The 26,599-nt window shown below is 42.8% G+C and overlaps 1 protein-coding gene across 1 annotated transcript in view; it reads left to right on the top strand.

Moving 5' to 3' along the window:
- The window catches only part of mtcl2 (microtubule crosslinking factor 2), a 156,789-nt gene that overhangs the window by 110,589 nt on the left and 19,601 nt on the right, over positions 1–26,599 (top strand). Inside the window, exons 6-15 of the mRNA XM_072448674.1 lie at positions 5,217–5,384; positions 6,489–6,642; positions 7,291–7,846; positions 8,697–9,018; positions 10,193–10,399; positions 13,585–13,698; positions 24,467–24,559; positions 24,888–25,118; positions 25,826–25,924; positions 26,003–26,170. Coding sequence (XP_072304775.1) covers positions 5,217–5,384; positions 6,489–6,642; positions 7,291–7,846; positions 8,697–9,018; positions 10,193–10,399; positions 13,585–13,698; positions 24,467–24,559; positions 24,888–25,118; positions 25,826–25,924; positions 26,003–26,170 — 2,112 coding nt within the window. The remainder of the gene's footprint in view (positions 1–5,216; positions 5,385–6,488; positions 6,643–7,290; positions 7,847–8,696; positions 9,019–10,192; positions 10,400–13,584; positions 13,699–24,466; positions 24,560–24,887; positions 25,119–25,825; positions 25,925–26,002; positions 26,171–26,599) is intronic.

The following is a 26,599-nucleotide window of genomic DNA, read 5'->3' on the forward strand; positions in this document are numbered from 1 at the left end:
TAACATTGCTCCCTCATCAAAAACATACCTGGAGCATTTAGCTTCAGTCATGCTCGTTTTCATGAAGCCTAAGTCCCCTCCGAGCGTCAAAAACACTCTTCTTGCCCTAGAACACAAAGACAGAACTCGGTCCAAGCGGGAATCGATCCTCTGACTTTTGGTTTGTTGGACGAGTCCAGCCACTGAGCCGCTGTCGCTCCATGTAAACTGCAAACGATTCAAATGGTTTTCTCCAAAACAATTGTGTCTCCAGACACAGAGACTAACTCTGGGGACATGGAATGTCACCTCGCTGGGGGGGAAAGAGCCTGAGCTTGTGCGGGAGGTTGAGCGATATCGACTAGATATAGTCGGCCTCACCTCCACGCACAGTTTGGGCTCTGGAACCATCTCCTCGAGAGGGGCTGGACGCTCCACTTCTCTGGTGTTGCCCGCGGAGAGAGGCGGCGGGCTGGTGTGGGCGGGGCTGGTGTGGGCTGATAGCCCCTCAGCTCAGCCGCCACGTGTTGGAGTTTACCCCGGTGAACGAGAGGGTCGCATCCCTCCGCCTTCGGGTGGGGGACAGGTCTCTCACTGTTGTGGCGGCCTACGGGCCGAACAGCAGTGCAGAGTACCCGGCCTTCTTGGAGTCCTTGGGAGGGGGACTGGACAGTGCACCGACCGGGGACTCCGTTGTTCTACTGGGGGACTTCAACGCCCACGTGGGCAATGACAGTGACACCTGGAGAGGGGTGATCGGGAAGAACGGCTTCCCCGATCTGAACCCGAGCGGTGTTCAGTTATTGGACTTCTGTGCTAGCCACGGATTGTCCATAACGAACACCATGTTCAAGCACAAGGGTGTCCATCAGTGCACATGGCACCAGGACACAGGCCGGAGGTCAATGATCGACTTTGTTGTCGTGTCATCAGACCTCCGGCCGCGTGTCTTGGACACTCGGGTGAAGAGAGGGTCGGAGTTGTCAACCGATCACCACCTGGTGGTGAGTTGGATCCGCTGGCGGAGGAGGAAGCCGGACAGACTTGGCAGACCCAAGCGCATTGTGAGGGTCTGTTGGGAACGTCTTGTGGAGCCCTCTGTCAGTAGGGTATTCAACTCGCACCTCCGGGAGAGCTTCTCCCATGTCCCGGGGGAGGTTGGGGACATTGAGTCCGAGTGGACCATGTTCTCCGCCTCCATTGTTGATGCGGCTGCTCGAAGCTGTGGTCGCAAGGTCTCTGGTGCCTGTCGTGGCGGCAACCCCCGAACCCGGTGGTGGACACCGAAAGTAAGGGATGCCGTCAGACTGAAGAAGGAGGCCTATCAGGCCACTCTGGCTTGTAGGTCTCCGGAGGTCATCGAAGGGTATCGGCAGGCCAAGCGAGCCGCGGCTCGTGCTGTCGCAGAGGCAAAAACCCGGGCCTGGGAGGAGTTCGGGGAGGCCATGGAGGAGGACTATCGGTCAGCACCAAAAAAATTCTGGCAAACCGTCCGGCGCCTCAGGAGGGGGAAGCAGTGTCTCACCAACACCGTTTACGGTGCGGGTGGAGGCCTGCTGACCTCGACTGGGGATGTCGTCGGACGGTGGAAGGAATACTTTGAGGATCTCCTTAATCCCTCAGTCACGTCTTCCGAAGAGGAAGTAGAGACCGGGGACTCAGAGGCTGGCTCATCCATCACCCAAGCTGAAGTCACTGAGGTTGTTCGCAAACTCCTCGGTGGCAGGGCTCCGGGGGTGGATGAGATCCGCCCTGAGTACCTAAAGTATCTGGATGTTGTAGGACTGTCTTGGTTGACACGTCTCTCCAACATCGCGTGGCGTTCGGGGACAGTGCCTCTGGACTGGCAGACCGGGGTGGTGGTCCCTCTGTTCAAGAAGGGGGACCGGAGGGTGTGTTCCAACTACAGAGGGATCACACTCCTCAGCCTCCCGGGTAAGGTCTATTCCAAGGTACTGGAGAGGAGAATCTGACCGAAAGTCGAACCTCTGATTCAGGAGGAGCAGAGTGGTTTTCGTCCCGGTCGTGGAACACTGGACCAGCTCTATACCCTCCATCGGGTGCTCGAGGGCTCATGGGAGTTTGCCCAACCAGTCCACATGTGCTTTGTGGATCTGGAGAAGGCTTTCGACCGTGTCCCTCGGGGTGTCCTTTGGGGGGTGCTCCGGGAGTACGGGGTCCGGGGCCCTTTGCTCAGGGCTGTCCAGTCCCTGTATGACCGGAGCAGGAGCTGTGTTCGCATTGCCGCCAGTAAGTCAGACCTGTTCCCAGTGCATGTTGGACTCCGCCAGGGCTGCCCTTTGTCACCGGTTCTGTTCATAATTTTTATGGACAGAATTTCTAGGCGCAGTCAGGGGTCGGAGGGTGTGGTCAGGGGTCTGAGGGTGTCCGGTTTGGGGACCACAGGATCTCATCTCTGCTGTTTGCAGACGATGTTGTCCCGATGGCTCCATCAAACCCGGACCTGCAACATGCACTGGGACGGTTTGCAGCCGAGTGTGAAGCGGCTGGGATGAGAATCAGCACCTCCAAATCCGAGGCCATGGTTCTCGACCGGAAAAAGGTGGCTTGCCCTCTCCGGGTGGGTGGGGTGTCCTTGCCCCAAGTGGAGGAGTTCAAGTATCTCGGGGTCTTGTTCACGAGTGAGGGAAGGATGGAGCGTGAGATCGACAGGCGGATCGGTGCAGCGGCTGCAGTGATGCAGTCGCTGCATCGGACCGTTGTGGTAAAGAGGGAGCTGAGCCGAAAGACAAAGCTCTCAATTTACCGGTCGCTCTACGTTCTGACCTCACCTATGGTCATGAGCTTTGGGTAGTGACCGAAAGAACAAGATCGCGGATACAAGCGGTCGAAATGAGTTTCCTCCGCCGTGTGGCTGGGCGCTCCCTTAGAGATAAGGTGAGGAGCTCGGCCACACGGGGGGAGCTCGGAGTAGAGCCGCTGCTCCTCCACGTCGAGAGGAGCCAGCTGAGGTGGCTCGGGCATCTGTTCCGGATGCCTCCTGGGCGCCTCCCTCGGGAGGTGTTTCGGGCATGTTCCACCGGGAAGAGGCCCCGGGGAAGACCCAGGACACGCTGAAGAGACTATGTCTCTCGGCTGGCCTGGGAACGCCTCGGGATCCCCCCGGAGGAGTTAGAGGAAGTGTCTGGGGAGAAGGAAGTCTGGGAGTCCCTGCTCAGACTGCTGCCCCCACGACCCGGCCCCGGATAAAGCGGCAGAAGATGGATGGATGGATGGACAATTGTGCTTTTATACATTTTTCAACATATCTCCCAGATCTACTTATACCACATGTACTTGTCAGGACACACTAATAGTATTAAGGTTTTAAAAACATAACTATGAACAAAAGACATACACAAGAACTCAAACATTTATTCAAAAGCTAGTTTTGTGTTTTACAAGGATTTTACAGATATTTTCCCACTGCACTTTGGGTCTTGGGCTGGTTCCATCTTTGAAACACTGGCTTTCCTGCTCTCCAACTTGGAAACATCTTCTGACTGGGATGCCATTCAATCTCGTAATAGTGAACATGTTGTTTCTACAGAACATTCATCTGAACCTCTCTTAAGTCAGAAGCACCCAAACCTCCCATTTACCAGGAACACACCATTACTTTAAACTCAAATCCCCTAATACTTACCTCCTTCTCTTTCAAACATCTATAAAAACCTTTTGTAGGTCAGTTGTGGTTTGAATTCTCTCCCTTGCGTCTGTGTCTGTGGCTCAGTCCAAACCACCGCCATAAATGGAACTTGGTTAAACACGTCAAACGTCTGGAGACTCAGTTCAACAAATAAAGCTCAGAATGTATCAAAGTTCATCCAGGTCAGCGCCGCAGGAATAATAGAACTACTGTTTGGATATCGCAAATTACATGCAGGATTCGTCATCTTTGTTCGTGATATTAAGGGCGTTTCACTCGCTGTGGGCATTTGTGGAATTTGTGTTCAGGAACAGATGGAAGTTTTATGTTTATAGGGAAAATAAAGCATCACAATAACAGCTTTATACCAAAGAATTCAAGAGGCTTCAGGCTCCGAACTCAGCTCTAACTTGTGTTTCTTTTATGGTTTAGAATATCAATGATCTCAGTTGACGTATGCTCTATGTATGAGCTGCTGGTCTCCTCTGCTTTGTCTGGAATGTTCCACAGTGTAGCATTAAGGGGACATATGCACACTAACCTTTAATGAACCTGGTTTCAAACGTCTTTCCTCATCATTAGTTTACTCAAAGTTGTATTTTGATTGTCTGTAGTAATCCTGTATTGTCAGGTATTGAAACTGAGACTTGAGTGCTCAGAAAATTGCTGTTTTCACCTATCCCCTATCCCCGCCCACATCTCTGTACACAGTTCAGATTATTTTGGGGAAAAAATAATGATATAATATTCAGAGTCAAAATGTCACGTAGCCACTTTTCAAAAATAAAAAGATGTAAATTAAAATCTGCTGTTTGTTATGGGGAAATGTCACTATGAAGAGGCGGGGCTTATTTGTTTTGAACAGGAAGTCACTGGACATGTTTCTATTACTAAGCAATTTTAGATCAATATTGTAGTTTACGATGGACAAACTGTAAATGTGATGATCTGTGATGTGATCTCAATATGTGTCCTTTAAACCTTTATATTACAGCTGTTTTTAGATCTGATGTGTAACTTGGTCTGGTGCTGTCACCTGCTTGTCTCCATGGAGATACTGTACATTCAATACCACGTGGAACATTTCAGGCTCAGCGAGGGCATGGCAATATGATGGGGAAAAAAATATACAAAATGTCCCCCATATTGATCTCAATTTTCAATAATTTTCGTCATTTTTATATTTATTTCTATTCAAAAATAAATTAAAATGTCTATTGGTAATTATCTTTTAACCTTGAGACCTGAAGACAAACTTTAAAACACATTAACACAAGAAAATACTCCAAACTGCGCTCCAAGCCACATTCAAATTCAAATGTCCCAAACATATTGGCGATTACACATCACCATGGAGACGATCACATGCCTCCAACATCTCTTGCCTCACTTCAAACGACGGAAGCACTAAAATCAGAAGCGTTCCAACAAAGAATAAGTTGCTGTCTTTTCGAGTGCCTGAACAAAAGGCTTTTTACGTCGTCAAAGCAGCCAAATATTCAGATATACAAAAGAATAACAACTCAAAATCAGGTACACATCCGACCCAGTCACTCACTCACTGCACTTCTCTCCCTGAACGTTCCAGGAGGACAGCTCGGACCTGAAATGCCAGCTGCACTTCGCCAAAGAGGAGTCGGCCATGATGTGTAAGAAGCTGAGCAAGCTGGTGAAGGACAGCGACGCCATGAAGGAGGAGCTGTCCAAGTTCCGCTCGCTCTACGGAGACGTGGACGCCAGCCTCACCGTGGAAGAGGTGCGCGCACGGCCCCACGGCCCCCACCGCACTGTGGCAATGCAGGGCTCATCGTGGACAGTAGGGGGCGGTGTGGGGAGGGCGAGCAGAGAGAGAAAGAGATGATTAATGAGGGAATTAGTGAGAGACAAGAGAACAAGGAGAGAAGTGGTCAAGAGCAGAGAGCGAGAGGTGGATATAATCATTTCATTTACAAAGGTCTAATCAGAGTTTTGGGTGTAGTACGGAGGCTTAGTTTGAGCACCTCAGATGCACGAGAAGCAATTTAGAAAGATTTAGCACAATTGAACTTCTTGCAGAATTTTACTTAATTTTGACCAGATCGACTGGAGCAAAAACAAAATTGGGCTCAGTGTTTATTCTGTCCAGTTTATTTTACTTTCTTTGACTAATTAAAGACACTAACTTGCTACAAGAAAGTTAGAAAGTGATGGTTATTTATCACAGATTATGTTTTTTAACAATATTCTTTATTTAGACAGGGGTTTTCAGGCTTTAGAGTTATTGTGACATGGGTAGTTTCATTATTGTTTATCGTGATATTTTTTTGTAGGAAGTAGTAGGATGTCAAGAATCGATAATTGTGATTATTCAGGTCACGATATAATTGTAAGAACCAACAAATATAATTGCGACAATTTTAGTTCAATCTATTGTCCAGAAAATAGACCTAAATGTCTTTTTTCCATCTGGCTGTTTTTGTCAAATGTAACTTTACTTTGTCTTTGAATCTTGTAAAGCCGGTCACAAACTTGAGGAACAGTAACACGTTGAACCACAGGAATGAAAGACAATGAAAGATTTGTTCAGTGACAGTCTCAATAATCGTGAATAATCCTTAAATCGTGATCATTTTTCTTTCAATAATCGTAACACAAACATTTTGTACAGAAGAAAATATCACACAACAAAACATTGTCTCGTGACATCAACAGTGTTTATGAACAAATCTAAAACAAATCTCCACAAATCCCGTGTATAATGTAGATAATCAAAGTCAGATGATGGAATGGGTGCGTGTGCTGCGTGTGCTGCGTGTGCTGCGTGTGCTGCGTGTGCTGCGTGTGCTGCGTGTGCTGCGTGTGCTGCGTGTGCTGTGGTCAGGTGGCGGACTCCCCTCACACGCGAGAGGCCGAGGTGCGCGTTCACCTGAAGCTGGTGGAGGACGAGGCGAACCTGCTGAGCCGCCGGATCGTGGAGCTGGAGGTGGAGAACAGAGGGCTCCGAGCAGAGATGGACGACATGAAGGGACCACAGGGTACACACTCAAATCAACTCTCAGCTGTCTGTCCAAAGCACCTAGTTTGAACCTGAAACGGTAAAAAATGAACCGAGAATGCTAGAGAATGCTACCAAAACGCCATTACACACGATATAGCTGCAAAACGATCAGTCGCCTGGATTCAACTGTGTGTCCGGGTGTGATTTGAAGCGTTTTGAGTCGCATGGCACATGATTTAGACCGTGATGAAACAACTGAGGAGGATGTGCGAGTGTTAAAACTCTCTACGCAGCATCAAGAGCTCTGAACACCACAATAGCACTGCAGGGAAGTCCATGTTCAGTCTGAAGTATTCTGACACACTGGTGTAATGGTAAAGGTATTGGGATTTTTGTTTATTTTTGGAAATATTGTTTTGGCTAATGCATCTTTATGGACGTGATGCTTTTCCTGAAAAATATTAGATTTTTAAGATGAAGCAAAGGTTAAAAATTCTATGAATCACATTTTGGTTGATTTGGGTTATGGTTACTGGGGCAACCTTTATTCTTGTAAATGAGCAAATGTATTTATAACACAAACTTGTACAGTACTCTCTTATATGTAAGAGTTAAAAGAAGTTTCTCTGTCTTTATATTTAAGTCTAGTTGGTCCAATCGATGATCGTACGTTTCTGTTTTTTAGATATCTTCGAAGGCCTGGCTGGTGTTGGAGGCAGTCTCAGCCCTGCGCTCGGTGTCGGAGGCGGGGCCATGGTTCTCGGGGGCGGGGCGTCCTCCGAAAACGTGATGGAGCTCCAGCGCCACCTGCAGTTCGTGGAGGAGGAGGCGGAGCTCTTGCGGCGCTCCCTGATGGAGATGGAGGAGCAGAACAAACTCCTCATGAACGAGATCAACCGCTACAAATCGGAGCTCCCGCCCTCCCTGTCGTCCAACTCGCTGGCCTCGCTGACGGACGGTTTGCTCAACGACAGCCCGGTGCACGCCGCGCAGGAAGGGGCGGTGCTCATAAACGTCAACGCCCCCTCGCAGGAGGAGGAGCTGCGACTGGCCGGGCTGCAGATCGGGGAGCTGAGCGGGAAGGTGAAGAAGCTGCAGTACGAGAACCGGGTGCTCCTGTCGAACCTGCAGAGGTGCGACCTGGCCTCGTACAACGCGGCCTCCTCCACCGCGCCCTCCACCCTCAGGCTCAACCTGGAGACGGACGCAGAGGCCGGGGACTCGGCTGAGTGCTTACCAAGGTTAGCCAATCAGAAAGGAAACAACCGTCTGAATTATGCTGTGTTAAAAAGAACATGTGAGATGCTATAGTTGATTTTTTATGGGTACAAACTGCAAATATAGAATATACACATTTACTGTTTAACACTTCAAGTCTGGTTAATTGCATTTAAAGTAGAAGAAATGATCATGTTAATTGATCCAATTTCACATGTACAAGAAAACTAACCTTGAAAAAACAGGGTTAAATAATAATCTTTTCCATTTATTTATTTTGTTCAGCCTTGGCATATTTATGATATATATATATGATTAGTAAAGACAATTATGTCCTTGTTTCAAATTAACTGTGAAGGAGATTTTTTCTCATTTTATGAAGCCCATTTCTGGATAGTTTGTTCACTCTGTGTCGTGCATTTCTTTGTGGTCGTTTTTCTTCCTGCGAACAAAAGTGCATTCCAAATATATCCATCCATTGTTTCCATTGCAGGGGTTTTATGTCCCAGATACATGGTTAAATGTTGATGTTGAAGATCATTTGCAATGCTTTATTAATCTCAGGCTATAACGTATGAACAGTTATAGCCTAAAAACACCTGATAATGAAGGGCCAGCTGACATAAAGTTATATATTTCAACAGAATCCTTCCCCAACATGAGATTATTCATTTTTAGTTCATTATGCATCATCATTCTGTCACGCAAAGCTTCATCCCCAGTTGAATTGTGTGAAATTAGATATTTGAAGGTACCGGTATTTTCTTGTTTGCCTTCTGAGGACTGTTTCTTCCTGTATTACCTTTCCTATTACTGAATGATTGCGTTTCTTAATCAAGTAGAAATATTTCTGGCTTTTTTTTTAAATTCCAGCCCGCCATCCCGTCGTGAGCCAGTAGGGGGTGAGACCGACCCCTCTGACCTGAAAGAACACAAACGCAGGAGCGAGGACCACGCAGACCCCTCGCTCCCCGTACCGCTGGTGCAGAAGGACCGCGACGCGCTGCTGTCGATGAGGGACCAGGCCCGGCTGGTCTCCACGGCGATCCAGCTCCTGATCTCGCCGGAGTCCAGCTGCCTCCAGTCCCCCTCCCTCTACCACAAGGTCTGCGCCGGCGAGGGCAGCGACGCAGCCAATCAGGAGGCGGCGGGCGAGTCGTGTGACCAGGACAAATCGCAGAGTAACAACAGCCAGGTTTGTATTCTGTTGGAATAATGTCTCGACAGTGACTTTAAGATGTGGCCCGTCAATGCCCGACCAGGCAAGACGGAGTTAATGCTCAGATCTGATGTGTGTGTTGGTGGCAGCCTCGCCTCCTTCAGTCAGCCCCAGGGCAGCCTGAGTGTGGAATGAATAATGCCCCGTGAAGCACTTTTAAAAGGCGCTATTTAAACCCAACGATTAATGCGTTTAATCATGAGCCCACAGCCCTCGCCGCGGCAGAAGGAGACGTGTACCGGGGTTTGGCTCAGGAACAAGGACGTTTCTTGCCAATTTGAGGTGTTCGAAATAAGCTTTTGTACTAAAACGGTAAAAAAAAAGTAGAGAAGACTTAATAAAATCAGAGGCAACTGTTGTTGTGATTTTGGGCCTTACAAAAATAAATTGATTTGATTTGATTTGAATAAAATGCCATGTACATAATTTAGTTGCAAAAATAAAATAAAAAACTATGATTTAGTGCTAAGTCTCACTTGTGTCCCGAGTCTGCCATGTACTCTTAGTGTAGCGTATGAATGCGTGTGATTCATGAGTTCTGTGAGTGCTTTGAGTGCCCTGCAGTAGCACAAGTTCATTGTTTTGTCAAAGGTTTTAGCAACAAGTGAATGTGAGAGTTATAGAATGTATGAATATGCCTTTTTTATTATAAAGGTGCATTACGGAACATTTGGAGAGAGCTGCTTGTCTCCGTGAAGACACAATAATGATGATGAATATTGTATTTTCTGGACTATAGTCTGTATGAAATGTGGTTGTAAGTGTGAAAATAACAAATAATATCACATAAAAGTCGCTCCGGAGTATAAGTATATAAGTATAAATGTAAGTATAAGTCGCACCCCGGCCAAAACTATGAAAAAATTGCAACTTATAGTCCGGAAAATGCGGTAATATAAATGATAATTACAAGGTTACCAGGTTGCATAATCAAACCCTATGGGAGATGGTGCTGCCTTGTGACCGGAGTTTGCTGCGTGAAGCGGTCATTCGGACGAGTTTTCAGCGCAGGCGGCGGTTTCCTGACCGTTACCTCCAGGATACGCCCCCCGCCAAAAAACCCTAGTTGCTTGCCATTAGCTTTATTCTTAGCTTTCTCGTCTCCTCTTGCTCGCTCTTCTGTTCTGACTCGCCCTGCGCTCGTCCCCAGATCTCCGAGCTGTCTGACCTCTCTGACCGGCCCCTGGTGGGAGCCCTGACCAGCCGACTCCAGGCGCTTCACTCGCAGCTGCAGGCCTTTGTGGAGCGGGCAGACGGGCTGAGCAGAGCGCCCCCTACAGGAGAGGTCGTCCCAGCAGAGGATACTTCACTGGCTGCTACTGCAATCTGTTCTGAAGCAAACGCAGCTGCTCATAAGGTACATGCAGAACCACAGATACTTAAAGGACACATGTTTTGTATTGTTTGGGTCGTTATTGGCTTTTAAACATGCTCTTGAGTGTTGCCATGTCAGGAATTGCATTAGAGCGCTATCTACTGGTTGCAGAGGGAATTACAATGGCTTAATAAACAGACCTAGCTTTTCCCTGTCATGCTAATGTGGGCAAGCAGTTGTATTGAACACAATTTGATGGCAGAAATGCTCAGAACGAGTCTAATGATGATTTATAGACTTAAACAATGCACTGAAAAGCTCCGCGCTCTACCTATGAGGTCACAAAACTGGAAGATTTGGAACCAAGTGTTTTCTGAGGCGCAGAGGGAGAGGACTTACTCAACATGATGCACTAAACAAGTGTAAAAGAAGCTACAACTCCAAGTATGTTTTTGATGAGGGAAGAATATTATAACATGGTTAAAAGCTCAAAAAAGCACATTTTGCATAATATGTGTCCTTTAAATCACACTTATGTTCATATGATTTCAAGATTTAGTTTGTATTATTATATATTTTAGCACTGTATACTTTCTTTCTCCAACCCCCTGCTATACCTTGAGTTTTGGCCTAGTGACTCACCAGAACATTACATAACAAGCTCAAATCTGAACAAATGCATCAAAAGGGCAGAAGGAAAGCTGAGAATAAAACTAATATCAACTCTAGCAATGAACTTCTGTCATTTTTAAATACCTCTATTTGTATTTGTGTGTGTTTTTTCACATAATAAAAACAGAGGTTTATATCAAATAAAATGAAATATAATCGATAAAGTGATGAGTAAAGGCTCATCCTTAAAGCCACACTCCTGAAATCATCAGGACTTAAAATCATTTGGAAAGCTCAAATGAAGAGACTTCACTTTTGGATGAGATGAAAACACAATCATGAACAGAAAATAATTTGACAAAAGCAGGTAAATAAGGCTGTTTTCTCTCAACATTCAGGACAGTTTGTGTGATTTGAGCGGTTTTGTAACTCTCTGGACCCTGCACCTCGTCCTCTGCATGTTCTGCCCCTGAGCTGCTCTTCCAGCCTCACATGGAGCCTGATATCGCACTGGACCTGCCCTAAACGCACAACCTTACTCTGATCTGGACTTTATTAAAACACTCCATCATAACAGGCACGCTGGAGTCTGCTATTATGGCTGAAGACGCAGTGTGTCTCATATAGAAGTAGTCACACTGGTTCTAACACATTTGTCATGGGCGTCCAAAGTCGACGATGGAATTATACAGACTTTGATTTAGCACTGAACTTGTTTAAAATTGGCAAATTTATTGTACAATTCAATACACACATTGGTTTATTCTTGGTGTAATGTAAAATGTGTTCTTTTATCCATATATATATATATATATATATATATATATATATAAGATAAGATAAGATATTCCTTTATTGTCCCACATGGGGAAATTTCATTGGTGCAACGCAGGTAGATACAGAGGTAGATACAGAAGAACAGATCACTTATAGGAAGTCTGAAAAACACTTTCAGTAGAAGATCTCCTATAAATAAATAAATAAAAACTCCCATAGACAAATAAATAAATACCATTGCATGTGATCCCGACAGTAATTGCACATGAATATGTGTCACGACAGCAGCACATAGATTGCACATGAATTTCACAGTAATTGCACATATAGTGTATATATATATATATATATATATATATATATATATATATATATATATATATATATATATATATACACACATTGTAACCATTATGTCTTTATGTGATGTAATATTTAAAAATACACTTTCTAAACTAAATGTTACAGTTGTTACACTATAGTGACCAGGTCTATTAAAACATCAAAATGCATGTGAACCGGGCAAGTATAACAAATAACAAATCCGGTCTGAGTGTTGCTGTCTTTCTGCCATTGCCTATAACCGATATTTGTCGATACCAATATTTTGATTTTAAAACAAAAATATAAGATCATTTAATTTAACTGCCTGATTGTGTAAATGCTCGGTCATATTTTTAGCCCAAGTGTTCTTCCCATTTCTCATCAGAAAAATATATATACCGGTTCCGTATTTTCTGGTTATAGTCATAGTTTTGGCCGGGGTGCGACTTATGCTTGTATTTATACTTATACTATACTTATACTCCGGAGCGACTTATATGTGATATTATTTGTTATTTTCACACTTGCAACCGCATTTCATACTTTTTTTGGCTGGTGCGACTTATAGTCCAGAAAATACGGTATATGTTGGAATTTTTTGGGATATATATTTTTTCAATATCGGCCAGTACTGATATCACAAATACCTGCTCGATATCGGCCAATGGGACCGATATATCGCCCATCCCTAGTTAAACGTATGATCACTGTTTTTATTTGCAATCACAGCTACAATATTTTGGTGCTAAAATGCAAAATGAGAACGTCTCTCAGCCCTCGTTTGCTGTGGCCTGGGCCAAGCCAAATTGAGTTTGATGTTTACCACTCCCGGGGTCCTCTGCGCGTGTTACCGTAGTGACCGTGCGTTCAGCGGAAAGACAGTAATCGAGTCGCAATTTCAGTAGCGGTAGTAGTTTCCTATCGAGTTTGGAGCCAATTTGAACACACTTTACCGCTCCACCTGAGGCCGATTCCAACTCCCTACTATCTCTCCTCCCTCCCTTCCTCCCTCGCTCCCTTCCTCCCTCGCTCCCTTCCCTTCCTTCTGTCTGTGGCTGGGCTTCGTCTCACCCCTCTCTCCCGCCGTCTTCCTCACCTCGACCACCCGCTTTTGCCCCGCCCCCTTCCTCGGTCATCGGCCCCTTTCTGACTTCCATCCTAACGCCTTCCTTCCTTCCTTGCCTCCTTGTCGTCCTCGTCTCCTCTCTTCTCAGCCGTTCATCCTTCCTTCCATTCTACTCTTCTTCCTTTTCTCCACCCTCTCCTTCTCGTCTCTGACCAAAATCTTTTTCCTCTACATCCTGTTTTTTGTCTTGTGAGGTTCACTCTTTTCTTCTTTTATTTTCCAATTCTTTTCACATGGCATTTTGTAATTTTTTTTTTTTTTTTTTTGCCTTTGCTTTCTTCCATGTTGTCCATCCCTCCCTCTGTTCTTCGGTTAATTTCACACTGTTCCTCCTCCACATTTCTGTCTTGTTTTGTTTGGTCATTAACGTGCCCATGCATGCATACAGCAGCCTGACTCTAGGGACCAATCAGAGCCGGAGGGCAGAGGTCAGCGCCAGGGCTGCAGCCAATCAGAAGAGAGCGCAGACGCCGTGCAGCCAGAGCAAGAGGCGGAGGCGGAGGTCGCACTGGTAGGTCCCGAGCACAGATATGAGCCGCCGGTGATATTGTTGTTGCGACTGTTTTTTAATCCTAAGAGGCACTTATTTCAGATCTGTTTTTGTGTCTTTGAGCAAGACACATCCACATTTTGTTGTTAATATGCACTAGATTTTTTATTTAAAAAGACAACAACAAAGTCACAGAGAAGAAACTAACAAAACAAAACAAATGTAGCTGGTACAAATCATCCAAAGTGTGTCATTTATGTCCCATTTATACCAGTGATTGGTTAATACAGTGTCAGTGTCTCCCCACAATGTTTTAAGGGATTATAAATATTTCTCATACGGGGTCGCATTTTCCCCCGAGGATGGTTTAACCTACCTTCATTATTTCCAAAGGTACATGCACCATAAACACACTATTACATGGTGTATAAGTCTAAACACACTATTACATGGTGTATAAGTCTAAACATACTATTACATGGTGTATAAGTCTAAACACACTATTACATGTGTATAAACACTATTACATGGTGTATAAGTCTAAACATACTATTACATGGTGTATAAGTCTAAACACACTATTACATGGTGTATAAGTCTAAACACACTATTACATGGTGTATAAGTCTAAACACACTATTACATGGTGTATAAGTCTAAACACACTATTACATGGTGTATAAGTCTAAACACACTATTACATGGTGTATAAGCCCCTAAACATACTATTACATGGTGTATAAACACTATTACATGGTGTATAAGTCTAAACATACTATTACATGGTGTATAAACACTATTACATGGTGTATAAGTCTAAACACACTATTACATGGTGTATAAACACTATTACATGGTGTATAAGTCTAAACATACTATTACATGGTGTATAAGTCTAAACACACTATTACATGGTGTATAAGTCTAAACACACTATTACATGTGTATAAGTCTAAACACACTATTACATGGTGTATAAGTCTAAACACACTATTACATGGTGTATAAGTCTAAACACACTATTACATGTGTATAAGTCTAAACACACTATTACATGGTGTATAAACACTATTACATGTGTATAAGTCTAAACACACTATTACATGGTGTATAAGTCTAAACATACTATTACATGGTGTATAAGTCTAAACATACTATTACATGGTGTATAAACACTATTACATGTGTATAAGTCTAAACACACTATTACATGGTGTATAAGTCTAAACACACTATTACATGTGTATAAGTCTAAACACACTATTACATGGTGTATAAACACTATTACATGGTGTATAAGTCTAAACATACTATTACATGGTGTATAAACACTATTACATGTGTATAAGTCTAAACACACTATTACATGGTGTATAAGTCTAAACACACTATTACATGTGTATAAGTCTAAACACACTATTACATGGTGTATAAACACTATTACATGGTGTATAAGTCTAAACACACTATTACATGGTGTATAAGTCTAAACACACTATTACATGGTGTATAAACACTATTACATGTGTATAAGTCTAAACACACTATTACATGGTGTATAAGTCTAAACATACTATTACATGGTGTATAAGTCTAAACACACTATTACATGTGTATAAGTCTAAACACACTATTACATGGTGTATAAGTCTAAACATACTATTACATGGTGTATAAGTCTAAACACACTATTACATGGTGTATAAGTCTAAACACACTATTACATGGTGTATAAACACTATTACATGGTGTATAAACACTATTACATGGTGTATAAACACTATTACATGGTGTATAAACACTATTACATGGTGTATAAACACTATTACATGGTGTATAAACACTATTACATGGTGTATAAACACTATTACATGGTGTATAAACACTATTACATGGTGTATAGACCTATTCAACATCAAGAAATTTGAATATTGGCTACAAAAAACTTAATGGAATCATGGAAATGATAAATAAACACAAAGACATAGTCATTTAAATGTATTACCAGTGAGCACTGTATCATAATACACAATTTTAATAACAATTTTGGTATGTAATGAAAATTGGTAGAGTTTTAGCTAATGAGTATTATAATGCTGAAATCATTAGACACATCAACTCTTCTTGGCTTTTTCATCCATTGGACACAGTCTCATGGTCAGGATCATAGAGGATCAGAGTCAGATACTTTAGGGCTGAGCAGAGTTTAGTGAATGTCTTTATTTGCTCCAAGAGCTGCATCTTGAGGATTAAAAAAAATTAAAAAAAAAAATATATATATATATCGTTGCAGGGTTTGTTTTGAGCCTTTTCTGGGTAGCGGTGTGCAGCGACGCTCGCCGCAGACGCTTTCTATAATTGTATCTCTGTTATACACTGTTATGCGTTCACTGCTGTTCTATCATGTGGGATCTTTTGTTTACTCATTGTTGTTTTAGGGAGACATTTTAATATCTGTCCAACAACAATAAATGAAAAATCGGCTTTTGGCTCATTTAAAATAAAGTTTATTCACGTCCACTGTCCCAAAGACACAGTAGCAAAGTCAAGTCCTTTGTTATGTAGCTCTTTATGTCGCATTAACTTGACTTTGATTTCATAAAGCTGGTCACATACTGGAAGAACGATAATAATAGACGATACAAATGAAGCAAAATGACAGATTCTAATGTCGATTAGTTTTGATGTTTGTAATTGTGAATAATTGTCAAATCATGATGATTCTTCTCACAATAATAAACAACTTTATATCGTGACATGCTTGACGTAGAATCTGTGACATTCATTCCTTTACAATTGTTGAACCACATTAAATAGAGTTCAAAGAATGATTCCCACAATGCATCAGAGGTCATAAAGGTTCTCATACGGTGGCTCACGTGGGACACTCTCTCTCAGCAACAGAGCCACAAACAGAGCTGTCGTCATTAAGAGCAATCAAAGGCTGTTTGTTTGACCTTTACAAGCGGTTTCTATAGTAACCGAGCCCTTGTGTGTGTGTGTGTGTGTGTCTGTGTGTGTGTGTCTGTGTGTGTGTGTGTGTGTGTGTCTGTGTGTCTGTGTGTCTGTGTGTGTGTGTGTGTGTCTGTGTGTGTGTGTGTGTGTGTCTGTGTGTGTGTGTCTGTGTGTGTGTGTGTGTCTGTGTGTGTGTGTGTCTGTGTGTGTGTGTGTGTCTGTGTGTATCTGTGTGTGTGTGTGTGTGTGTGTGTGTGTCTGTGTGTGTGTGTGTGTGTGTGTCTGTGTGTGTGTGTGTCTGTGTGTGTGTGTGTGTGTGTGTCTGTGTGTGTGTGTGTGTGTCTGTGTGTGTGTGTGTCTGTGTGTGTGTGTGTGTGTCTGTGTGTGTGTCTGTGTGTGTGTGTGTGTGTGTGTGTCTGTGTGTGTGTGTGTCTGTGTGTGTGTGTGTGTGTGTGTCTGTGTGTGTGTGTGTGTGTCTGTGTGTGTGTGTGTCTGTGTGTGTGTGTGTGTGTGTGTCTGTGTGTGTGTGTGTCTGTGTGTGTGTGTGTGTGTGTGTCTGTGTGTGTGTGTGTGTGTCTGTGTGTGTGTGTGTCTGTGTGTGTGTGTGTGTGTCTGTGTGTGTGTCTGTGTGTGTGTGTGTGTGTGTGTCTGTGTGTGTGTGTGTGTGTGAATCATGGGACCTATTAGACAGTAGTAGTAGTAGTAGTAGTAGTAGTAGTAGTAGTAGTAGTAGTAGTAGTAGTAGTAGTAGTAGTAGTAGAGATACTAAAGAGAGAGCACAGCCATAACAAACGTAAATGTTCATAAAAGTATTGATCAGTTTAGATCATATTAATGCAGATTATTATTTATATAGATAATGTACATTATGATGTTTGATAACTATTTAAAAAACGCTTCATTAAGTTCACATCATGGCTTAAACTTGACAGGAAACACTTTATAATAAAGAATAGATACAAAGCATTTATATTTTTACTTCTTAATCATTGAGGAAAAAAATAAACAAATGTCATAATCTCTTAAATTAATGTTAATGATTTTGTCCCCCCTTTATTTAAATATATAAATTAATGATTATTTAACATTTATAAAGTGTTACCAATGTATGAATCCTGTATGGAGGCAGGCCTGTTGTTTTTAATAATGACCTGTAATTAATTATAGTTAGATAAGTTTGTACTTTATAATAACTGCACCTTCTTTAGCCGTAATAGTAAAGACTTAATTCCTAATGAACCGTAACACTGAACATTAACTCTTAACTAAACCTGACTCATTCTTAATATACTATGTGCTCGTTAAGTCTTTGTTCATGTTTTATTAAGGCTAATTAAGGTGTAGTTAATATAAAGTGTTACAGATAGGTTTAATGTCATACTGTGGAACATTAAACGCAAAGTTAAAACACAAATGCTCTTTTTTTTCTATCTTTTAGGGTTGCACTTCCCCTCTAGATCCCATCCCTAAACTACATTAAATATACAGTGCAAGTAGAGCTTGATATTCATATACTCATACACGGCAGGATATTGTCTTGGCAACACATGTGTCGATTGGTATTATAACTGACTGCAGTTAGTTATAATACCATAGTATTATAACTGACCGCTGCATTGAAGCTGAATCTGTCGAGCTGAAAAGGTTTATTATAGGTTAATTATATTCTGACATTAATGGCAGTACGAACATGACATTTCAATGCATTTTGTTACTACACAGTGAAAACACAATTTCAGTCAACTTTTAACACCAGTTTTATGAATTATATGTTGTAAATGTTATTTTATGAAGCTCAGAGTATTGGGAAACCTTTAATATAGCTTTGAACCTTATTTTTACATCTGTCTCTCAATGGAACGTGCTGTTATTGAGGTTTCAGCCGTAAAATGACTTAAAAGTGCAGTTAAAAGTACTTCTCATAATCAATTCAGCTGGAGGAGCATTCACTTCACTTTCATGTCTTGCTTACTTAAAGCCGAGATGCACGGCTATATTTTTTGTCAGAATCTGAAAAGGTTAATTGCCAATGAACAGAATTCACAAACACAGGAACTTGCTTTGGTGATTCAGTGCAACATAAAACAATGAACAATGATTAAAAACAACATATATTAAATCAAAAAAAGCATGCATTAAAGAAAAGCTTTTTTTAATTTTACAGGATAAAAAATAAAAAAAGGCTGACTATGTACACCGGGCATGTCCAAACTACGGCCTGGGGGCCAAATGCGGCCCTCAGCCCCCCGGCTTCCCGCTAAGTTTGTCCAAACAACAAAAAGTACCGGTAGTACTTTTTACTGTAAAATGTTAATGTTATTCGAAGCTAATATTAATGTTCCAAGTCTTATTAAAGGTGTGGAGGCATCATGTTGAATGATTCACATTGTCGGGTTGTTTGTGGCCTTCTGTTCTATGTAAACTTCAAAGCTTTGGACACCCCTCATGTACACTATTGTAAAAGAAGCACTTTCTCTCCAAATCATAACGCTGCACACTAGCCCAAGATGTTCAGAAAGAGTTTATTGGACAAAGTCGATGTAATATCCGCGATTGAAATAGCACGACATCGGCCGTTTCGTGTTGTGCTGCCTTTTTGCCGCATGTGTCGGAACATTTTGTCCCCCGGGGCCCGGTCCCCGGCCCCTGTGCGGGGGAGGAGAGAGAGAGGGGGGACATTAGCGGTACAAGGCCGGGTCGATGGATCACGCGGCGGAGCTAACGATCCGTGCTCAGGCGTGAGAGTCAGGGCGCGACCGGAGGTGTGACTTAAAGAACGCGGCGGAAGCTTCCGTCCCACGCCTCACACGGCAACACGCTGCTGCTGTTTGTCATGTCACCCAAAAACATACGAATGTTCAGCAGAAGTGGGTCAAGGATCTGGTGGTGTGAAGAAGTAATTGATTTGAATCCTGCCCCGAAATGCGCTGAATCGCCGTAAATTATAATAGTGTAGAATTAAAGGCGTCTTAAAACGTGAAAAATAGAACTAGTTTCTTTTAAAGTCATTCCCAGCATTCTTAATATTCAGGAAGCGGCTGGGAAGAAAGTCATCACCAAAAAATGGCTGACACTAATTGCGTTGAAGATTAAAGGCCGACGTCATAACCGACATAACCGACATAACCGACATATCCGACATAACCGACATAACCGACATAACCGACATATCCGACATAACCGACATATCCGACATAACCGACATAACCGACATAACCGACATAACCGACATAACCGACATAACCGACATATCCGACATAACCGACATATCCGACATATCCGACATAACCGACATAACCGACATAACCGACATAACCGACATAACCGACATAACCGACATAACCGACATAACCGACATAACCGACATAACCGACATATCCGACATAACCGACATAACCGACATATCCGACATAACCGACATAACCGACATAACCGACATATCCGACATAACCGACATAACCGACATAACCGACATATCCGACATAACCGACATAACCGACATATCCGACATATCCGACATAACGGTGTAATCCCTCATTCGTCCAGGCGTGTTCCATAGTAGAAAAAGCTTCAGTTGTTTCATCTGGACTCAGTTTGAAAAAATAGACGTTTCGACTTCATCCAAGAGTCATTGTCAATAACAGAATTTAGGTCGAGAACTCCGATATTAATACTGTTCTGTGGTAAGACCCGCCCATTGGGAGGAGCCTTCCTGAAGTAGAAAGAGTTGTTGGTTTCAACAGAAACTCCCCTTTGTATCTACCGAGCCTATTCAGAATCTTAATGGGCTATCAGAAACCTCTTTGTCTTTGTGAGACCCTGGCTCAACCACCCTGAGGACCTGATTAGCATCTGAATGTCCTTTACCTTTCCAGGGGTTCAGAATCCCAAATTCTGAATAGAAGTATATAGGAAACCTACACACACGGACCAGTATCTGCTCTTTGGCTCCAACCACCCACTACAGCACAAGCTGGGTGTGATCAGAACCTTACAACACAGAGCTCAAGGTGTGCCCACCAGCTCAGAGGGCAAGAAGAAAGAGGAAAAACATGTCCGAAATGCCCTCTCAGCCTGTGGTTACCCCGCTTGGGCTCTCAACAGAGTGAAGAGAACCAAGAAGCAGGACAAAAGGGAAACTGAACAGAGAAGGAAGGGTGTCTCTATCCCTTATGTGTCTGGCCTGTCGGAAAAATTGCAGAGAATTTTTAGACAACACGAAGTCCCTGTTTATTTTAAACCAGGAAACACTTTAAGACAAAAACTGGTTCACCCTAAGGACAAGTTGCCGACTCAAAAACAGAGCAATGTAGTTTATTCGATCCAATGCAGTGAAGAAAGCTGTAAAGAACGTTACATAGGTGAGACGAAACAGCCTCTACACAAGAGGCTTTATCAGCACAGAAGAAATACTAGTTCAGGACCTCAGAGCGCCGTGCATCTCCATCTTGAAGCCTCTAATCACTCGTTTGAAGACGGTGAGGTGAAGGTTTTAAGCAGGGAGAAAAGATGGTTTGAAAGAGGAGTCAAGGAAGCTATTTTTGTTAAAAAAGAAAGACCTTCTTTAAACAGAAATGGAGGGCTTAGGTTTCATCTTCCTGTTATTTATAATGGGATTCTGAACCCCTGGAAAGGTAAAGGACATTCAGATGCTAATCAGGTACTCAGGGTGGTCGAGCCAGGGTCTCACAAAGACAAAGAGGTTTCTAATAGCCCATTAAGATTCTGAATAGGCTAGCTCGGTAGATACAAAAGGGAGTTTCTGTTGAAACAAACAACTCTTTCTACTTCAGGAAGGCTCCTCCCATTGGGCGGGTCTTACCACAGAACAGTATTAATATCGGAGTTCTCGACCTAAATTCTGTTATTGACAATGACTCTTGGATGAGAGTCGAAACGTCTATTTTTTCAAACTGAGTCCAGATGACTACAACTGAAGCTTTTTCTACTATCCGACATAACCGACATAACCGACATAACCGACATATCCGACATAACCGACATAACCGACATATCCGACATAACCGACATAACCGACATAACCGACATAACCGACATAACCGACATATCCGACATAACCGACATATCCGACATAACCGACATAACCGACATAACCGACATAACCGACATAACCGACATATCCGACATAACCGACATAACCGACATAACCGACATAACCGACATAACCGACATAACCGACATATCCGACATAACCGACATATCCGACATAACCGACATATCCGACATAACCGACATAACCGACATATCCGACATAACCGACATATCCGACATAACCGACATAACCGACATAACCGACATAACCGACATAACCGACATATCCGACATAACCGACATATCCGACATAACCGACATATCCGACATATCCGACATAACCGACATAACCGACATAACCGACATAACAGACATAACAGACATAACCGACATAACCGACATATCCGACATAACCGACATATCCGACATAACCGACATAACCGACATAACCGACATATCCGACATATCCGACATAACCGACATAACCGACATAACCGACATAACCGACATAACCGACATAACCGACATAACCGACATATCCGACATAACCGACATAACCGACATATCCGACATAACCGACATAACCGACATAACCGACATAACCGACATAACGACATATCCGACATAACCGACATAACCGACATATCCGACATAACCGACATATCCGACATATCCGACATAACCGACATAACCGACATATCCGACATAACCGACATAACCGACATAACCGACATAACCGACATAACCGACATATCCGACATAACCGACATAACCGACATAACCGACATAACCGACATAACCGACATAACAGACATAACCGACATATCCGACATAACCGACATATCCGACATAACCGACATAACCGACATAACCGACATAACCGACATAACCGACATATCCGACATAACCGACATAACCGACATAACCGACATAACCGACATATCCGACATAACCGACATAACCGACATAACCGACATAACCGACATATCCGACATAACCGACATAACCGACATAACCGACATAACCGACATAACCGACATAACCGACATAACCGACATATCCGACATAACCGACATAACCGACATAACCGACATAACCGACATATCCGACATAACCGACATATCCGACATAACCGACATAACCGACATAACCGACATAACCGACATAACCGACATATCCGACATAACCGACATAACCGACATAACCGACATAACCGACATAACCGACATAACCGACATATCCGACATAACCGACATAACCGACATAACCGACATAACCGACATATCCGACATAACCGACATAACCGACATATCCGACATAACCGACATATCCGACATAACCGACATAACCGACATAACCGACATAACCGACATAACCGACATATCCGACATAACCGACATAACCGACATAACCGACATATCCGACATAACCGACATATCCGACATAACCGACATAACCGACATAACCGACATAACCGACATAACCGACATATCCGACATAACCGACATAACCGACATAACCGACATAACCGACATATCCGACATAACCGACATAACCGACATAACCGACATAACCGACATATCCGACATATCCGACATAACCGACATAACCGACATATCCGACATAACCGACATAACCGACATAACCGACATAACCGACATAACCGACATATCCGACATAACCGACATATCCGACATAACCGACATAACCGACATAACCGACATAACCGACATAACCGACATATCCGACATATCCGACATAACCGACATAACCGACATAACCGACATATCCGACATAACCGACATAACCGACATAACCGACATAACCGACATATCCGACATAACCGACATAACCGACATAACCGACATAACCGACATAACCGACATAACCGACATATCCGACATAACCGACATAACCGACATAACCGACATATCCGACATAACCGACATAACCGACATAACCGACATAACCGACATAACCGACATATCCGACATAACCGACATAACCGACATATCCGACATAACCGACATAACCGACATAACCGACATATCCGACATAACCGACATAACCGACATAACCGACATAACCGACATAACCGACATATCCGACATAACCGACATAACCGACATATCCGACATAACCGACATATCCGACATAACCGACATATCCGACATAACCGACATAACCGACATAACCGACATAACCGACATAACCGACATATCCGACATAACCGACATAACCGACATAACCGACATAACCGACATATCCGACATGTGCAAAATGTGGTTGGCTCTGATGGCAGGTTATTAGAGCACAGCAAGTGAATGTTTTATGTACTTTTTGAATATGCCTTGCACCCTTTGTTGTTTGCTGTCTCGTATTTTGATATATTTGAATACTTTCTCAGTTTTGTTATCTACTGTAATGTATGAATGTGATGAATGGAGGTTTGTGAGGATTCACCCAAAAAATATTGACCTCCTTTGGTTTTTTACAAACACATTTAAAAAAACACACACTTTTGGACAAGTTTGACTAAATGAGACCTATGTACTTTAACCTTCTTTTCTTTGGATGCCACCCCTTCCTTATTTTCTCTGTTTATTTTGTATTTATTTTGTTTCTCTTTTGGTCCTGCCCAGATTGGATTTTGTTTGTTGTTTGTTTAGCTTTTCACATTGCGTGAGCTTTGAGTCATGAAAATCAATATATTTCAGTCAACATTTTTTGCATTTAATTCTGTTTTCTCATTCTCCATCTTTGTCTGTTCCAGAGTTCAGATCTTCACATGCAGTTGTCCCAAACTCAGGAGGAGCTGGAGAAGGAGCAGCAAAGTCACTCCAAACTCACTCATAAAATCACACAGGTATTTCTTAAGAGTATTCCATCTTTATCATTGTATTTACTAGATACAGCTTCATGTTGAAGTATTTTGAAAACATTGTATGAAACAGAGGGTCGGAATAAATCGTAAGTAACATTTGAAGCTGATGGATTTGTCAGTGATGAGGATCAATCTTCTGCATGTGCCAGGCTTCTTCACGTCTCCTCAATGTATGACTGGAATAAACTGTCCAAAGTAATGTCGTAGATCATCACATAATACCAGAAAAAAGCACAGTCTGTCCTCCTCACCTCAGGTCGATGTGGAAGAGTTATCCTGTTGTTTGAACTGGGATGTTTGAACTGTCCAGTTGCAGGAGGAGCAGCACAAGGCCCTGGTGCGGAGGGACTTCCAGCTCCAGAGCGTGGGTCTCCAGGCCAGGCTGCATCAGAAGCTGTGGGCCCAGGAGAGAAGCCTCCTGCTGCAGGAGTCCCAGCACCTCAAACACACTCTGCTCCTGCTCAGTCTCAAGCTGCGCTGCCTCCTCAAGCAGTGGAGGATCCAGGGAGGCGACGACGCCCAGTGGAAGGACATGCTGGAGGTCAGCATTTAGGAGCAATCGTGCTTCTGACTCATAATATTACTCTTTTTGGGGCGAAGCACTTTGAATTGATTTGTGTATGAATTGTGCTCTACGAATAAACTAGCCTCATTTGGGGGAAATTCTAGTTGTGGAACTTTTTGGTTGTACTGTGTGTACTCGTGTTTAGCAACAATCAGTCAGTGACGAAACAATAATAATACTGCTTTTAAATGGATTTGTACTGACAAAAAACATGAAAAACAGAATCTTATTTCTTCACCATGATGAGTTTATAAGCACATTTAACAACTTTCAGAGCCGGAGCAGAGTTTATCGTCACAGTAAAGCTAATTCTTGCTTTGCTGAGAATAAAATGCTCTATAATTAGATGCAGACAGCACACAGCAGTCTCATTTTGCCCCCAAGAGCTGCTTTTACAACATATCTGTGCTGGGGCAAAACAGTTCTTTCTTTATGAGATGAAAAAATGAGTGCATCTCCTTAAATAAGTTATTTAAAAATATATTTATTTTATCTAATTCATTTTTAATTCAATTTTTCAGCAGTTGTTTTGGTAAAAAAGTGCCAGGTAAATAAATAAATGTTCACTGCATTTATGTATATTGTTTTTATTTTATTTCTCAAATTATATCAAAAGCAAAACAATAACTTGCCACTGTTTGAATTTTTTGAATGTTGAATGTGTTTTATGGTTTGTTCTTCAGATTAACAGCCTGAAGGACCTTTACCTCCTATTGGACGAAGAGAACCGTAGCCCCTCCCACCAGGCTGCAGACGCACACCCTCTCAGTCCGACTATAAAAGTACAAATACTACTACTGCATTGCACTATCACGTCCACGCAAACTAAACCTAACCAACGTATTTGTTTGTTCCTCCAGTCGAGCGCAGTGAGCAGTACGCTGGCCGACCTGAGGGTGGCGCTGCAGGACCTGAGCGCAGAGTTACATCAGGAGAGACAGGGATCCCAGGAGCTGACGCAGCAGTTCGCTAAGGCCAAGGCATCATGGGAAGTGGAGCGTGCCGAGCTGAAAAATGTTATCTCACAGGTGCATCATCGACTCAAGCAAACACATGTTTATCTACTTATTTGACCATATTTTAAGTTCTGAATGCACATAATAATGAACCGTTTACACATGAATATCAAATTTGCACCATGACACCTTTCTGGTTGAGGGTAAGCCCCTTCCCGTTTCCATGGTTCCAACTGTTATAACCGGTACTTTTCATTGAAGATTCCGCAGTACGGCATTACATTTATAAATGTTTAGTGAAATTGTAAGAACAATACAAAAAACAGCAAGAACTAAGAACAATGAGGGAACAACAACAGAACAGACATAGAAACACACTTGAACAGTTGCGTTCTCAGACAGACTGTCACCTCTTGGTTCCCTCCATTTACCTCCTCTACTTTTCAAGGTCTTTTATCTTTTTTTAATCGATAAAAACTGCAATGATGAATGCATTTATTC

The sequence above is a fragment of the Eucyclogobius newberryi genome, unplaced genomic scaffold, assembly GCF_026437365.1.
Source record: "Eucyclogobius newberryi isolate DKJ021-1_F unplaced genomic scaffold, fEucNew1.0.hap1 SCAF_17, whole genome shotgun sequence".
Taxonomy (NCBI): Eukaryota; Metazoa; Chordata; class Actinopteri; order Gobiiformes; family Gobiidae; genus Eucyclogobius; species Eucyclogobius newberryi.